The sequence below is a fragment of the Phyllobates terribilis genome, unplaced genomic scaffold (assembly GCF_046119375.1).
Source record: "Phyllobates terribilis strain yellow unplaced genomic scaffold, ASM4611937v1 Scaffold_460__1_contigs__length_1441810, whole genome shotgun sequence".
NCBI classification, from domain to species: Eukaryota; Metazoa; Chordata; class Amphibia; order Anura; family Dendrobatidae; genus Phyllobates; species Phyllobates terribilis.
Genome location: NW_027363220.1, coordinates 978533 through 995716, shown reverse-complemented (window position 1 = coordinate 995716; position 17184 = coordinate 978533). Strand labels below are relative to the sequence as shown.

The 17184-nt window shown below is 53.4% G+C and overlaps 1 protein-coding gene across 2 annotated transcripts in view; it reads left to right on the top strand.

Annotated features, from left to right (window-relative positions):
- Positions 1-588: 588 nt before the first annotated feature.
- The window catches only part of LOC141229222 (isovaleryl-CoA dehydrogenase, mitochondrial-like), a 43447-nt gene continuing 26851 nt past the window's right edge, over positions 589-17184 (top strand). Inside the window, exons 1-2 of one of the 2 annotated variants that reach the window (XR_012295951.1) lie at positions 589-902; positions 5203-5289. Coding sequence is in view for 1 of the 2 variants with exons in the window: in XM_073667423.1 (XP_073523524.1) it covers positions 5245-5289 (45 nt within the window). In the remaining variant the exon portion in view is untranslated. The remainder of the gene's footprint in view (positions 903-5202; positions 5290-17184) is intronic. The other variant, XM_073667423.1, reaches the window with a different exon arrangement.

Sequence of the window (17184 nt, the reverse complement as noted above, 5' to 3'; positions counted from 1 at the left end):
CTTTTCTTAGCTTATAAAAACATAATAATTATAGTCTATGGACCTTTTCTGATGCTGATGGTTCACAAAAGAAATTTGAGACATGTTTGATTGTAATCTGATTTGCAGATAAAACTGGCCCATTCAAATGATTGGATTGCCAAAAAAAGATCCATTTGCATCCTTGTTCTGTATGTTTTTCACTGACTAATGTTAGAAGTTTGTAAATCTTCATCACTTTTTTTCTCTCATCAATAGGTGGCAGAAAATGTCATTTTACAACATGAGGAGAGAAAACTTCATTCCATCACTTTACCTGATGGGCCCATGCAGGTTCGGACTGGCCTGGTGTGATAAATTCCCGGTGGGCCCCGATGAGAGAGTGAGAGAATTGGTAACGGGGGCTCTTAAAAAGTGCGGGCCCTTTAAAAGCGCAGCCGAAGGAAATGTAGCGTCGCGTGCGGCGCTCCTACTATTCAGTGGTGACAGCGGGTGACGCGCATAGTCACATGACAGGAGGACGTGATCTTGGTGGGCGGTGACACGCACCGCGCTCTGCTTTCCCGCTGGTGGCTGGCAGTTGTGTGGTGTCAGGTGACACGCTGACGTCACGCTCTCCTCTCCCTGCTCCCCTGCCGGTTTTTGATACGCCGACGCCGCGCTCTGCTCTCCAGTCCCGGCTCCTGCTCCCTTGGAATTGGCCTTGTAACACCGGCTTCCGTCCGGGTATGTAACACCGCACCAGCACCGCGCACCGCCCTCTTCTCTCCTGCTCTCTTGGCCTTTTAAGCCGGCTCCTGGGCTGAGTATGCGGTGACCTGCACTCTGCTCTCTCACCATCACCCTGGAAACAAGACTGCAGGCCTGGCTACAGCTCTCCCTGCTTCAACTTCAAGTCAAGTGCAATAGCCACATTTTTCTGGGTGAGTGTTCCCAGCATTGGTCATCATCCATATATGGAGGGGTCGCAGGCTGGTCACATGGGGACATGGATGGAGACATGGGGCTGAAGGGGGGGCTGGATGGACCCGTGGGGACATGTATGGAGACATGGGGCTAAAGGGGGGGGTCTGGCTGGACCCGTGGCGACATGGATGGAGACATGGGGCTGAAGGGGGGGCTGGTTGGACCCGTGGGGACATGGATGGAGACATGGGGCTGAAGGGGGGGCTGGTTGCACCCGTGGGGACATGGATGGAGACATGGGGCTGAAGGGGGGGCTGGCTGGACCCATGGGGACATGGGGCTGAAGGGGAGGCTGGCTGGACCCATGGGGACATGGGGCTGAAGGGGGGGCTGGCTGGACCCATGGGGACATGGGGCTGAAGGGGGGGCTGGCTGGACCCATGGGGACATGGGGCTGAAGGGGGGGCTGGCTGGACCCATGGGGACAGACATGGGGCTGAAGGGGGGGCTGGCTGGACCCATGGGGACAGACATGGGGCTGAAGGGGGGGCTGGCTGGACCCATGGGGACAGACATGGGGCTGAAGGGGGGGCTGGCTGGACCCATGGGGACAGACATGGGGCTGAAGGGGGGGCTGGCTGGACCCATGGGGACAGACATGGGGCTGAAGGGGGGGCTGGCTGGACCCATGGGGACAGACATGGGGCTGAAGGGGGGGCTGGCTGGACCCATGGGGACAGACATGGGGCTGAAGGGGGGGCTGGCTGGACCCATGGGGACAGACATGGGGCTGAAGGGGGGGCTGGCTGGACCCATGGGGACATGGATGGAGACATGGGGCTGAAGGGGGGGCTGGCTGGACCCATGGGGACATGGATGGAGACATGGGGCTGAAGGGGGGGCTGGCTGGACCCATGGGGACATGGATGGAGACATGGGGCTGAAGGGGGGGCTGGCTGGACCCATGGGGACATGGATGGAGACATGGGGCTGAAGGGGGGGCTGGCTGGACCCATGGGGACATGGATGGAGACATGGGGCTGAAGGGGGGGCTGGCTGGACCCATGGGGACATGGATGGAGACATGGGGCTGAAGGGGGGGCTGGCTGGACCCATGGGGACATGGGGCTGAAGGGGGGGCTGGCTGGACCCATGGGGACATGGGGCTGAAGGGGGGCTGGCTGGACCCATGGGGACATGGGGCTGAAGGGGGGCTGGCTGGACCCATGGGGACATGGGGCTGAAGGGGAGGCTGGCTGGACCCATGGGGACATGGATGGAGACATGGGGCTGAAGGGGGGGCTGGCTGGACCCATGGGGACATGGGGCTGAAGGGGGGGCTGGCTGGACCCATGGGGACATGGATGGAGACATGGGGCTGAAGGGGGGGCTGGCTGGACCCATGGGGACATGGGGCTGAAGGGGGGGCTGGCTGGACCCATGGGGACATGGATGGAGACATGGGGCTGAAGGGGGGGCTGGCTGGACCCATGGGGACATGGGGCTGAAGGGGGGGCTGGCTGGACCCATGGGGACATGGGGCTGAAGGGGGGCTGGCTGGACCCATGGGGACATGGGGCTGAAGGGGAGGCTGGCTGGACCCATGGGGACATGGATGGAGACATGGGGCTGAAGGGGGGGCTGGCTGGACCTATGGGGACATGGGGCTGAAGGGGGGGCTGGCTGGACCCATGGGGACATGGATGGAGACATGGGGCTGAAGGGGGGGCTGGCTGGACCCATGGGGACATGGGGCTGAAGGGGGGGCTGGCTGGACCCATGGGGACATGGGGCTGAAGGGGGGCTGGCTGGACCCATGGGGACATGGGGCTGAAGGGGAGGCTGGCTGGACCCATGGGGACATGGGGCTGAAGGGGGGGCTGGCTGGACCCATGGGGACATGGGGCTGAAGGGGGGGCTGGCTGGACCCATGGGGACATGGGGCTGAAGGGGGGGCTGGCTGGACCCATGGGGACATGGGGCTGAAGGGGGGGCTGGCTGGACCCATGGGGACATGGGGCTGAAGGGGGGGCTGGCTGGACCCATGGGGACATGGGGCTGAAGGGGGGGCTGGCTGGACCCATGGGGACAGACATGGGGCTGAAGGGGGGGCTGGCTGGACCCATGGGGACAGACATGGGGCTGAAGGGGGGGCTGGCTGGACCCATGGGGACAGACATGGGGCTGAAGGGGGGGCTGGCTGGACCCATGGGGACAGACATGGGGCTGAAGGGGGGGCTGGCTGGACCCATGGGGACAGACATGGGGCTGAAGGGGGGGCTGGCTGGACCCATGGGGACAGACATGGGGCTGAAGGGGGGGCTGGCTGGACCCATGGGGACAGACATGGGGCTGAAGGGGGGGCTGGCTGGACCCATGGGGACAGACATGGGGCTGAAGGGGGGGCTGGCTGGACCCATGGGGACAGACATGGGGCTGAAGGGGGGGCTGGCTGGACCCATGGGGACATGGATGGAGACATGGGGCTGAAGGGGGGGCTGGCTGGACCCATGGGGACATGGATGGAGACATGGGGCTGAAGGGGGGGCTGGCTGGACCCATGGGGACATGGATGGAGACATGGGGCTGAAGGGGGGGCTGGCTGGACCCATGGGGACATGGATGGAGACATGGGGCTGAAGGGGGGGCTGGCTGGACCCATGGGGCCATGGATGGAGACATGGGGCTGAAGGGGGGGCTGGCTGGACCCATGGGGCCATGGATGGAGACATGGGGCTGAAGGGGGGGCTGGCTGGACCCATGGGGCCATGGATGGAGACATGGGGCTGAAGGGGGGGCTGGCTGAACCCATGGGGCCATGGATGGAGACATGGGGCTGAAGGGGGGGCTGGCTGGACCCATGGGGCCATGGATGGAGACATGGGGCTGAAGGGGGGGCTGGCTGGACCCATGGGGCCATGGATGGAGACATGGGGCTGAAGGGGGGGCTGGCTGGACCCGTGGGGCCATGGATGGAGACATGGGGCTGAAGGGGGGGCTGGCTGGACCCGTGGGGCCATGGATGGAGACATGGGGCTGAAGGGGGGGCTGGCTGGACCCGTGGGGCCATGGATGGAGACATGGGGCTGAAGGGGGGGCTGGCTGGACCCGTGGGGCCATGGATGGAGACATGGGGCTGAAGGGGGGGCTGGCTGGACCCGTGGGGCCATGGATGGAGACATGGGGCTGAAGGGGGGGCTGGCTGGACCCGTGGGGCCATGGATGGAGACATGGGGCTGAAGGGGGGGCTGGCTGGACCCGTGGGGCCATGGATGGAGACATGGGGATGAAGGGGGGGCTGGCTGGACCCGTGGGGCCATGGATGGAGACACGGGGCTGAAGGGGGGGCTGGCTGGACCCGTGGGGCCATGGATGGAGACACGGGGCTGAAGGGGGGGCTGGCTGGACCCGTGGGGCCATGGATGGAGACATGGGGCTGAAGGGGGGGCTGGCTGGACCCGTGGGGCCATGGATGGAGACATGGGGATGAAGGGGGGGCTGGCTGGACCCGTGGGGCCATGGATGGAGACACGGGGCTGAAGGGGGGGCTGGCTGGACCCGTGGGGACATGGATGGAGACACGGGGCTGAAGGGGGGGCTGGCTGGACGCGTGGGGACATGGATGGAGACACGGGGCTGAAGGGGGGGCTGGCTGGACGCGTGGGGACATGGATGGAGGCACGGGGCTGAAGGGGGGGGCTGGCTGGACGCATGGGGGGACTTATGGATGGAGGCACGGGGCTGAAGAGGGGGCTGGCTGGACGCATGGGGAGACACATGGAGGTGAAGGTTGCCAAGTTGGGGACCTGGATGGACACATGGAGGTGAAGGGCGGCAAGCTGGACACATGGGGACCTGGATAGATATATGGGGTGGGGTGGGATGCATATATGGGGGGGACAGGGTGGACACATGGAGGCCCGGATGGATATATGGGAGGGGCAGGCTGGACACATGGAGACCAGAATGGATATATGGGTGGGGGGGGGGTCAGGATGGATAGATGGGTGGCCTCGCTGGACAAGGGACTTTATTACTGTTTAGTGGCCAGATTGAGGAACTTTATTAGTTTATGATGGCGAGTGGGGAACATTATTACTTTAGAGTCCAATTAGGGACATTATTACTTCTGTAATATAATTTACTTTTTAGGAAACTGTTTTCCATAAGAGGGGACAAAAGGGGGGTCCTGTTACTGTGCAGGGCGCCACTATGTCGCTTTATTTCTTCAACTGGTGTAGTGTAGAAGCCTGGGGAAAAGTGGGAATGTGCTCTAAAAGAGATCAGTTATTGATAACTGTGTGTTATTTTCTGCAGAGATGATTCCTCGCTGGAAGAAGTGATGGCGGACTGTGCCAAATGAAGAAAAGCGAAGATGAAGAACTTCACCTAGAGACATCACTGGTGAGTCAGTGTATTACTGTACACTTACACTATATAGTATATTCAGAGCTCCTGTGTATGTCACTGGTGACCAGTGTATTACCTATACACTATATACAGAGCTCCTGTGTATAATGTCATCGGTAATCACTGTATTACCTGTACACTATATACAGAGCTCCTGTGTATAATGTCACCGGTGATCACTGTATTACCTGTACACTATATACAGAGCTCCTGTGTATAATGTCACCGGTGATCACTGTATTACCTGTACACTGACACTATATACAGAGCTCATATGTATAGTGACAGTGTTGTTAGTATTGTGGTTTGTATTCCTGATCAGTATTGTAGTATTTGGTCACTATGTGGTGGTAATATGTGGTCTGGTCATGGTGTGGCGATATTTGTCCCTTTTGTATGTGGTATTATTGGTGTTATTATAGTGGATTATGTTGTGTATGGCGGTCATTTGTTCTCGCTGAGATTAACTAGGAAAAGATTTTTTTCCATGAGGCCACGGCTTCACTATCAGTATTTGGTCAGTATTGTTTCTCAGTAGTGAGAGGCAAAAGCAGGAGTGGGTGATAAATCCAGAATTGGTGACTTGTTTCTATTATACCTTTTCTCTGATTGTTCCTCACCTGGTTTTGGCTCCCACTCCTGAGAATAATCCTGACTGAATACTGATAGTGGGGCTGTGGCCTTAGAGATGAAATACTTGGAGCAGAGCGTCAGAGATGCACTTACAGGGGTTCTCCGGTGAAAACAAGTCATCATCTCTCCACAGGATCAGTGATAACTTATTGATTGGTGGGGTCTGACTACTGGGACCTGCACCGATCGGCAGAATGTGGAGCTTTTCTCCCCATTAGACTGGAGCTCATGTGCGACTCGACCACTGATCCATTCATTCCCTCAGAGGCTGCGAGCGCTGCTCTTTTTTGGAAGCCCCCAAGAGAACGAATGAGGCTGTGGTCAGACGTCCCACCTGTCGCTGCATTGTAAAATGGGGATAAGTGTCCTGTCAGGGATAAAACTTCCCCATTCTTCCAATCAATAAGTGATCACCTATCCTGTGTAGCCCATGAATCTGTGATCACTTGTTTTAACCACAGAAGCTCTTTCATGCAAACTCCAGAAATTGTCCATCCCTGTTCTAGTCTGTGCACAGTAGATGTGAGGAGCCGCCGGTCACTGCTCCACTATAACAGGGAGAGCAGAGAAAAGAGATCTGCATATTGCTGTAGGTGGCCCCTAGAGTCACTGTCCCCTGTGGGCCCCAGACACCCCAGTCCGACCCTGCTGACATCTGATTAAGGCCTAAGGCCCTGTTCACATGTCAGGTTTTAATCAGTGTTTTTTTCTCATTTTCATCTGATTTTGGTCAGTGTGTCAGTTTTTCTCCTCAGTGGGGCATATTTTCTATATGTAAAGTAAAAAGCTAAAGGTTTCCTAGCCTCGCTTGCCCGGCCTATAGACCCTGGAAAACAGGCAGTACAGGCAACATGGTTGGTTCTGGCCATTTTTCTGACAGACTCATTGACTTCAATAGATGATCTTTATCTACAAATCGGATGAAAATCGGACCGGTCTCAGTTCTGATTTACAGATCAATCGTCCACAAAAAATAGAGCTGTAAACCTGTCCCAGGTCTATAACGGAGCATATTCTACCTGTTAGAGAAATAACCAGACGTGAAAAGAGCCGTGTGCTATTCTTACAGGGAAGGGGCCACCATTTTATGTTTTGTATTAATAATTATTGATTATGTAATCAATTATTTTTAATACAAAATTAAATGTCCGACTTTATTAGTTTTTTAGTTATTTATGCTGACATTGGCCACTGGGGGCTGCCATTTTTATTTGGGGGGGGGTGTAAAAAGTGCTCTTACACACCTCATTTACAGCAGCCCTGGCCATAAGAGACAGTAGTCTGTCACCGACCCCATCTCTAACATTAGAGGCCGCTCCTCCTGCCTCTAGCTGTGACCTGGGCACGCCCCCTTGGCTGTTCAGGTCGCAGCCGTGGGAGGAGATTGCAGCCATCTTTGTGGAGCCTGCAGTGTAAGCTGCACATTCCCCCTGTCGTCGCACGCACTGCTCAGTCAGAGCGTGCCATGACAGGAGCTGCCAGGGAGGAAATGCCTGGGAGTGGACGTCCCGAGTGAGTATCTGCGGCGGCGCCGTGCGGTGATCTCAGCTTCTCTGCTGTTATCACCGCCGACATCTTCAGGCAACACAGACACAGCGCTGCGTGGGAACGTGGAAGGTGAGTAGAAGCGTTTATTGTTTTGTTTTTTTCTCCTTTGCATTGAATATATGGGGGCATAAACCCACCAGGATGGAGGAGGAGTCATAAACCCACCAGGATGGAGGAGGAGTCATAAACCCACCAGGATGGAGGAGGAATCATATACCCACCAGGATGGAGGGGGGGCATATATCCACCAGGATGGATGGAGGGGGGGCATATACCCACCATGATGGATGTAGGGGGGGGGCACATACCCACTAGGATGGATGGAGGGGGGGCATATACCCACCAGTATGGAGGGGGGGATATACCCACCAGGATGGATGGAGGGGGGCATATACTGACCGGGATGGATGGAGGGGCATATACACTTACCCAGGATGGATGGATGGAGGGGTATATACACCTACCCAGGATGGATGGATGGAGGGGCATATACACCTACCCAGGATGGATGGATGGAAGGGTATATACACCTACCCAGGATGGATGGATGGAGGGGCATTTACACCTACCCTGGATGGATGGAAAGGCATTTACACCTACCCAGGATGGATGGATGGGTATTTACACCTACCCAGGATGGATGGAGGGGCATATACACTTACCCAGGATGGATGGAGGGGCATATACACCTACCCTGGATGGATGGATGGAGGGGCATGTACACCTACCCAGGATGGATGGAAGGAGGGGCATTTACACCTACCCAGGATGGATGGATGGAGGGGCATTTACACCTACCATGGATGGAAGGATGGAGGGGCATTTACACCTACCCAGGATGGATAGATGGATGGAGGGGCATTTACACCTACCCAGGAGGGATGGATGGATGGAGGGGCATTTACACCTAGCCAGGATGGATGGATGGAGGGGCATATACAGTATAGACCAAAAGTTTGGACACACCTTCTCATTTAAAGATTTTTCTGTATTTTCATGACTATGAAAATTGTACATTCACACTGAAGGCATCAAAACTATGAATTAACACATGTGGAATTATATACTTTACAAAAAAGTGTGAAACAACTGAAAATATGTCTTATATTCTAGGTTCTTCAAAGTAGCCACCTTTTGCTTTGATGACTGCTTTGCACACTCTTGGCATTCTCTTGATGAACTTCAAGAGGTAGTCACCAGAAATGGTCTTCACTTCACAGGTGTGCCCTGTCAGGTTTAATAAGTGGGATTTCCTGCCTTATAAATGGGGTTGGGACCATCAGTTGTGTTGTGCAGAAGTCAGGTGGATACACAGCTGACAGTCCTACTGAATAGACTGTTAGAATTTGTATTATGGCAAGAAAAAAGCAGCTATGTAAAGAAAAACGAGTGGCCATCATTACTTTAAGAACTGAAGGTCAGTCAGTCCAAAAAATTGGGCAAACTTTAAAAGTGTCCCCAAGTGCAGTTGCAAAAACCATCAAGCGCTACAAAGAAACTGGCTCACATGAGGACCGCCCAAGGAAAGGAAGACCAAGAGTCACCTCTGCTTCTGAGGATAAGTTTATCCCAGTCACCAGCCTCAGAAATCGCAGTTTAACAGCAGCTCAGATTAGAGACCAGGTCAATGCCACACAGAGTTCTAGCAGCAGACACATCTCTTCAACAACTGTTAAAAGGATACTTTGTGCAGCAGGCCTTCATGGTAAAATAGCTGCTAGGAAACCACTGCTAAGGACAGGAAACAAGCAGAAGAGACTTGTTTGGGCTAAAGAACACAAGGAATGGACATTAGACCAGTGGAAATCTGTGCTTTGGTCTGATGAGTCCAAATTTGAGATCTTTGGTTCCAACCACCGTGTCTTTGTGCGTCGCAGAAAAGGTGAACGGATGGACTCTACATGCCTGGTTCCCACCGTGAAGCATGGAAGAGGAGGTGTGATGGTGTGGGGGTGCTTTGCTGGTGAGACTGTTGGGCATTTATTCAAAATTGAAGGCATACTGAACCAGCATGGCTACCACAGCATCTGGCAGTGGCATGCTATTCCATCCGGTTTGCGTTTAGTTGGACCATCATTTATTTTTCAACAGGACAACAGGCTGTGTTAGGGCTATTTGACCAAGAAGGAGAGTGATGGGGTGCTACGCCAGATGACCTGGCCTCCACAGTCATCAGACCTGAACCCAATCCAGATTGTTTGGGGTGAGCTGGACCGCAGAGTGAAGGCAAAAGGGCCAACAAGTGCTAAGCATCTCTGGGAACTCCTTCAAGATTGTTGGAAGACCATTTCCGGTGACTACCTCTTGAAGCTCATCAATAGAATGCCAAGAGTGTGCAAAGCAGTCATCAAAGCAAAAGGTGGCTACTTTGAAGAACCTAGAATATAAGACATATTTTCAGTTGTTTCACACTTTTTTGTAAAGTATATAATTCCACATGTGTTAATTCATAGTTTTGATGCCTTCAGTATGAATGTACAATTTTCATAGTCATGAAAATACAGAAAAATCTTTAAATGAGAAGGTGTGTCCAAACTTTTGGTCTGTACTGTACACCTACCCAGGATTGATGGAGGGGCATCTACACCTGCCCAGGATGGATGGATGGAGAGGCATCTACGCCTACTCAGAATGGATGGATGGATGTAGGGGCATATACATCTACCCAGGATGGATGGATGGAGGGGCATATACATCTACCCAGGATGGATGGATGGAGGGGCATTTACACCTACCCAGGATGGATGGATGGAGGGGCATTTACACCTACCCAGGATGGATGGATGGAGGGGCATTTACACCTACCCAGGATGGATGGATGGAGGGGCATTTACACCTACCCAGGATGGATGGATGGAGGGGCATTTACAACTACCCAGGATGGATGGATGGGCATTTACACCTAGCCAGGATGGATGGATGAAGGGGCATATACATTTACCCAGGATGGATGGATGGAGGGGCATATACACCTACCCAGGATTGATGGAGGGGCATCTACACCTGCCCAGGATGGATGGATGGAGGGGCATCTACGCCTACTCAGAATGGATGGATCGATGGAGGGGCATATACATCTACCCAGGATGGATGGATGGGGGGGCATATAAACCTACCCAGCATGGATGGATGGAGGGGCATTTACACCTACCCAGGATGGATGGATGGAGGTGCATACACACCTACCCAGGAAAGATGGAGGGGCAGATACTCCTACCCAGGATGGATGGATGGAGGGGCACATACACCTACCCAGGATGGATGGCGGGGCACATACACCTACCCAGGATGAATGGAGGGGCATATACACCTACCCAGGATGGATGGATGGAGGGGCATATACTTCTGCCCGGCATGGATGGAGGGGCATCAACACCTACCCAGGATAAATGGAGGGGCATATACACCTACCCACAATGGATGGAGAGGCATCTACACCTACCCAGGATGGATGGAGGGGCATCTACACCTGCCCAGGATGGATGGAGGGGCATCTACGCCTACCTAGAATGGATGGATCGATGGAGGGGCTTATACATCTACCCAGGATGGATGGATTGGGGGGCATATAAACCTACCCAGCATGCATGGATGGATGGAGGGGCATATACACCTACCCAGGATGGATGGAGGGGCATATACACCTACCCAGGATGGATGGATGGAGGGGCATACACACCTACCCAGGAAAGATGGAGGGGCAGATACTCCTACCCAGGATGGATGGATGGAGGGGCATATACACCTACCCATGATGGATGACGGGGCACATACACCTATCCAGGATGAATGGAGGGGCATATACACCTACCCAGGATAGATGGAGGGGCATATACTTCTGCCCTGGATGGATGGAGGGGCATTAACAGTTACCCAGGATGAATGGAGGGGCATATACACCTACGCAGAATGGATGGAGAGGCATCTACACCTACCTAGGATGGATGAATGGAGGGGCATCTACACCTGCCCAGGATGGATGGATGGAGGGGCATCTACGCCTACCCAGAATGGATGGATCGATGGAGGGGCATATACATCTAGCCTGGATGGGTGGGCATATAAACCTACCCAGCATGGATGGATGGATGGAGGGGCATATACACCTACCCAGGATGGATGGATGGAAGGGCATATATACCTACCCAGAATGGATGGATGGAGGGGCATATACACCTAACCAGGATGGGGACCATATACCATATACGAAGATGTGGCCATATACAAGTATGGGGAGGGCATATACTGTGGGGCATATATGGGACCATTACGCTGTAGAGCACTATATGGGGCCATTACGCCTTTGGCTCACCATATGCGGCCATTACGCCTTTGGCTCACCATATGTGGCCATTACGCCTTTGGCTCACCATATGTGGCCATTACGCCTTTGGCTCACCATATGTGGCCATTACGCTGTGGCTCACCATATGGGGCCATTACGCTGTGGCTCACCATATAGGTCCATTACGCTGTGGGGCACCATATGGGGCCACTGAAGTTCTCCACCGAGGGGGTTAGAAACTCCTATTACAGTTACTGATGATTACTGCACGGCTCCTGTCACACAATTATGTTATAGCCTACTGACTTTGTACTTATATATAAAGATGATAATCATAGTGTCTTTTCAGCAGGGACAGATGTTACAGACTTTGCAGTAACTAATAAAAATGATGCCTTAAAACATTCTCTCATTATTCTGGCATTTAGCAAATATTAAAAATTATGGTAATCCTAATTGACCTAAAACGGGAAAGATTTATTCTGATTTCATGTCAGATATTGAGAAAAACATGCAGATGTGTCTATTTATACAGTGTATGGAAACTTCTGATTTCAACTCTGTGTGTGTGTATATATATATATATATATATATATATATATATACATACTAGCTATTGAACCCGTTCTACGCCCGGGTGGTGAGCATTTTTATTGGTATATCGTCTCCCATGCTGGTATGTGCTGCCCCCATCCTGTACCCACCATCCAATCCCGGTATGCGTGGCACCCCTCACCCCCAATCCTGGTATGCATGGCACCCCTCACCCCCAATCCTGGTATGCGTGGCACCCCTCACCCCCAATCCTGGTATGTGTGGCACCCCTCATCCCTATCCTGGTGTGTATGATATCCCTCATCCTGGTATGCATGGCACCCTATCCCTCACTCCCAATCCCGGTATGCGTGGCACCCCTCACCCCCAATCCCGGTATGCGTGGCACCCCTCACCCCCAATCCCGGTATGCGTGGCACCCCTCACCCCCAATCCCGGTATGCGTGGCACCCTCACCCCCAATCCCGGTATGCGTGGCACCCCTCATCCTTATCCTGGTGTGTGTGGTATCCCTCATCCTGGTATGCATGGTACCCCATCCCTCATCCCTATCCCGGTGTGTATGGTATCCCTCATCCTGGTATGCATGGCACCCCATCCCTCATCCCCAATCCCGGTATGCGTGGCACCCCTCATCCCCAATCCCGGTATGCCTGGCACCCCTCACCCCCAGTCCCGGTATGCCTGGCACCCCTCACCCCCAGTCCCGGTATGCGTGGCACCCCTCACCCCCAGTCCCGGTATGCGTGGCACTCCTCACCCCCAGTCCCGGTATGCGTGGCACCCCTCATCCCCAATCCCATTAAGCTTGGCACCCCTCATCCCGGTATGCATGGCACCCCTCATCCCTATCCTGGTATGTTTGACACCCCTCATCACTATCCTGGTGTGTATGGTATCCCTCATCCTGGTATGCATGGTGCCCCATCCCTCATCCCGGTATGCATGGCACTCCATCCCTCATCCCCAATCCCGGTATGCGTGGCACCCCTCATCCCCAATCCCGGTATGTGTGGTACCCCTCACCCCCAATCCCGGCATGCGTGGCACCCCTCACCCCCAATCCCGGTATGCGTGGCACTCCTCACCCCCAATCCCGGTATGCTTGGCACCCCTCACCATCAATCCTGGTATGCGTGTTACCCCTAACCCCCCAATCCTGGTATGCGTGTTACCCCTAACCCCCCAATCCTGGTATGCGTGTTACCCCTAACCCCCCAATCCTGTTATGCGTGTTACCCCTAACCCCCCAATCCCGGTATGCGTGGCACTCCTCACCCCCAATCCCGGTATGCGTGGCACCCCTCACCCCCAATCCCGGTATGCGTGGCACCCCTCACCCCCAATCCCGTTATGCTTGGCACCCCTCATCCCGGTATGTGTGGCACCCCTCATCCCTATCCTGGTATGTATGGCACCCATCATCACTATCCTGGTGTGTATGGTATCCCTCATCCTGGTATGCATGGTACCCCATCCCTCATCCCGGTATGCATGGCATTCCATCCCTCATCCCCAATCCCGGTATGCGTGGCACCCCTCATCCCCAATCCCGGTATGCGTGGCACCCCTCATCCCCAATCCCGGTATGCGTGGCACCCCTCATCCCCAATCCCGGCATGCGTGGCACCCCTCACCCCCAATACCGGCATGCGTGGCACCCCTCATCCCCAATCCTTGTATGCGTGGCAACCCTCATCCCCAATCCCGGTATGCGTGGCACCCCTCATCCCCAATCCCGGTATGCATGGCACCCCTCAATCCCGGTATGGGTGGCACCCCTCACCCTCAATCCTGGTATGCATGGTCCCCTCACCCCCCAATCCTGGTATGCGTGTTACCCCTCACCCCCCCCAATCCTGGTATGCGTGGTACCCCTCACCCCCCAATCCTGGTATGCGTGGTACCCCTCACCCCCCAATCCTGGTATGCGTGGTACCCCTCACCCCCCAATCCTGGTATGCGTGGTACCCCTCACCCCCCAATCCTGGTATGCGTGGTACCCCTCACCCCCCAATCCTGGTATGCGTGGTACCCCTCACCCCCCAATCCTGCTATGTGTGGCACCCCTCACCCCCCAATCCTGCTATGTGTGGCACCCCTCACCCCCCAATCCTGCTATGTGTGGCACCCCTCACCCCCCAATCCTGCTATGTGTGGCACCCCTCACCCCCCAATCCTGCTATGTGTGGCACCCCTCACCCCCCAATCCTGGTATGTGTGGCACCCCTCACCCCCCAATCCTGGTATGTGTGGCACCCCTCACCCCCCAATCCTGGTATGTGTGGCACCCCTCACCCCCCAATCCTGGTATGTGTGGCACCCCTCACCCCCCAATCCTGGTATGTGTGGCACCCCTCACCCCCCAATCCTGGTATGTGTGGCACGCCTCACCCCCCAATCCTGGTATGTGTGGCACGCCTCACCCCCCAATCCTGGTATGTGTGGCACCCCTCACCCCCCAATCCTGGTATGCGTGGCACCCCTCACCGCTCAATCCTGGTATGCGTGATACCCCTCACCGCTCAATCCTGGTATGCGTGATACCCCTCACCGCCCAGTCCTGGTATGCGTGGTACCCCTCACCCCCCAATCCTGGTTTGTGTGGTACCCCTCACCCCCCAATCCTGGTATGCGTGGTACCCCTCACTCCCAATCCTGGTATGTGTGGTACCCCTCACCCCCCAATCCTGATATATACATGGTCCCCTCACCCCACAATCCTTTTATGTGTGGCCCCCTCATCCCTTTCACACTGTACACAAAAAAAAACAAAAAAAAAAAAGTTACACTCACCTTTGTAATAAAGGTAACCAAAAAATTAGAGAAATATTACAAAAATACTGGTACATACTGAGACAAGATCCCCTTCTACGGGATGTACTACCAGAGAGACCAGGCATCACCTTTAGAAGGGGTAAAACACTCAGAAACATTATAGCACCTAGTCGCTTGAAAAAATCTGTAGTGAAAAGCTCTGGAAAAAAACAAACGTCTCTCCAATCTAAAACTACTAATCCTATAATAAAAAAGACAACCAATACACTCAATGGCACTTTTAAATGCAACCAGAAAAAGTGCCAATGCTGCCAAACAATAACCCATGGCCATCAATCTATCACCTCCAATAGTACAGGAGAAACCTTTCCCATAAAACATCACCTGACTTGCACTAGCAGCTATGTTATATATGTAATTACATGTAGTTGCGGAATGCAATATGGTGGCCGGACGACACAGATGGTCAGATCACGTTTAAACGCACACCGACATAATGCAAAAATTGGGCTACTATCACATAGCCTATCGAGACATCTCTTACTAAATCATAATAAGAGCTTTGAGATAAGTTTGACTCCTGTCGAAGAAATTCCGCAGAATATATCAAACAGAATCCATCTACTGAACAAGAAAGAGGCTTTCTGGATGTACAGATTGCGCTCTCTACATCCGGACGGCCTCAATGATAAACTGGAGAACATATAGAACATCGAATTAGATCAGGGCAGCGTTGCTGACCAATAGAAATATATAGAAAGAATGGAATATATGGTAACCCAGGCTAGATATTTTTTATGATATATTCTTGGGTTTGCCCATAAACCCCTGACTAGTGAAGCCAGCATCATGAGGACATCCACAGCATAGAAGTAAATACCAATGAGAGAAACACAATAGACCCTGGAGTGTGGACTACACGAGTTCAATCCCAATAGAAAAAACTAACTTATCTAAAAAGTTCCCACAGCAATTAAAGATATAGAACTCACAATATGATTAGATTAATGTAATATGATTATTCTTTTTATTTTTTAATTATTTTTTTTTTGTGTTGTGTTTTCTCTCATAAGAAAAGTTTTTCTAGTAAAAGAAGTATAATATAATAGTCCTAATATGATCATTGAATATATGCTGTATGTGTGGATAATGCTATAGATTTACATTTTTTTATACATCCACTCATGCTGTACACTAGTGTTGAGCCACCCCCGTAGTGTTCGAGTTCGGTTCGGTTCGTCGAACACCCGTGTGTTCGTCGAACACCTTCGAACACCGTTAAAACCAATGGCAGGCAAACAAAAACACATAGAAACACATAGAAAACACCTTCAAAGGTGTCCAAAAGCTGACAAACTGCTCAGAAGACACAACTAACACATGGAAAAGTGACAAGTACATATAGTCATGTGAAAAGAAAAGAGGTGGAGGAGTAAAAGGAGGGGGAGACACAGATATAGGCATGTCATGCCCTTCTAAAATCCAAAAAGTGAGAAGCCGACACGGCCAGTCCGTTCCTGCCTGTGCCACCTCCGTGTCGCCGGGTTTGTGCCACAGCCGCGGTGGACCCTGACGGCCAGCCCCCCTATCCCAATACTGGTGCCTGTCCGCCGGTGGGTCGAGGCCCCCCACGGTGGGGGGGGGAGTAACATCTGCAGAAGAAAGACCATCTTCCAGCCAAACTAAGATGTCGACTTCTTTTCGTGGACAATGTGATACGATCCCATTCTTACGGACACGCCCATCGCTACAAATTCTAGATGAGGCACAAAAACAGCAGGTGCTTCAACGGATATCAAGTGCTCCTTCAAGTGGGCTCTCCATCACCTCAATTTCAACATCACAAATACTCCAGTCCTCAGAGGTGTCACCCCAATCGCACTTGCTTCCTCACAGCTCCCAAGTCTCCAGCTGCCCGTCTGAGTATGGGATAACACAGATGGCTGAGTCTGCCCAGCTGTTTACTCATACTATAGCCTGGGAAACGGAGGTCTGCTCCAGAGCTTCTGTTAATCCAGATGAGGAAATGATCTGATCCGATGCCCAGAATCTTTATAAGTTGGATCCAGGACCAGATGAAGAAGGTTCTG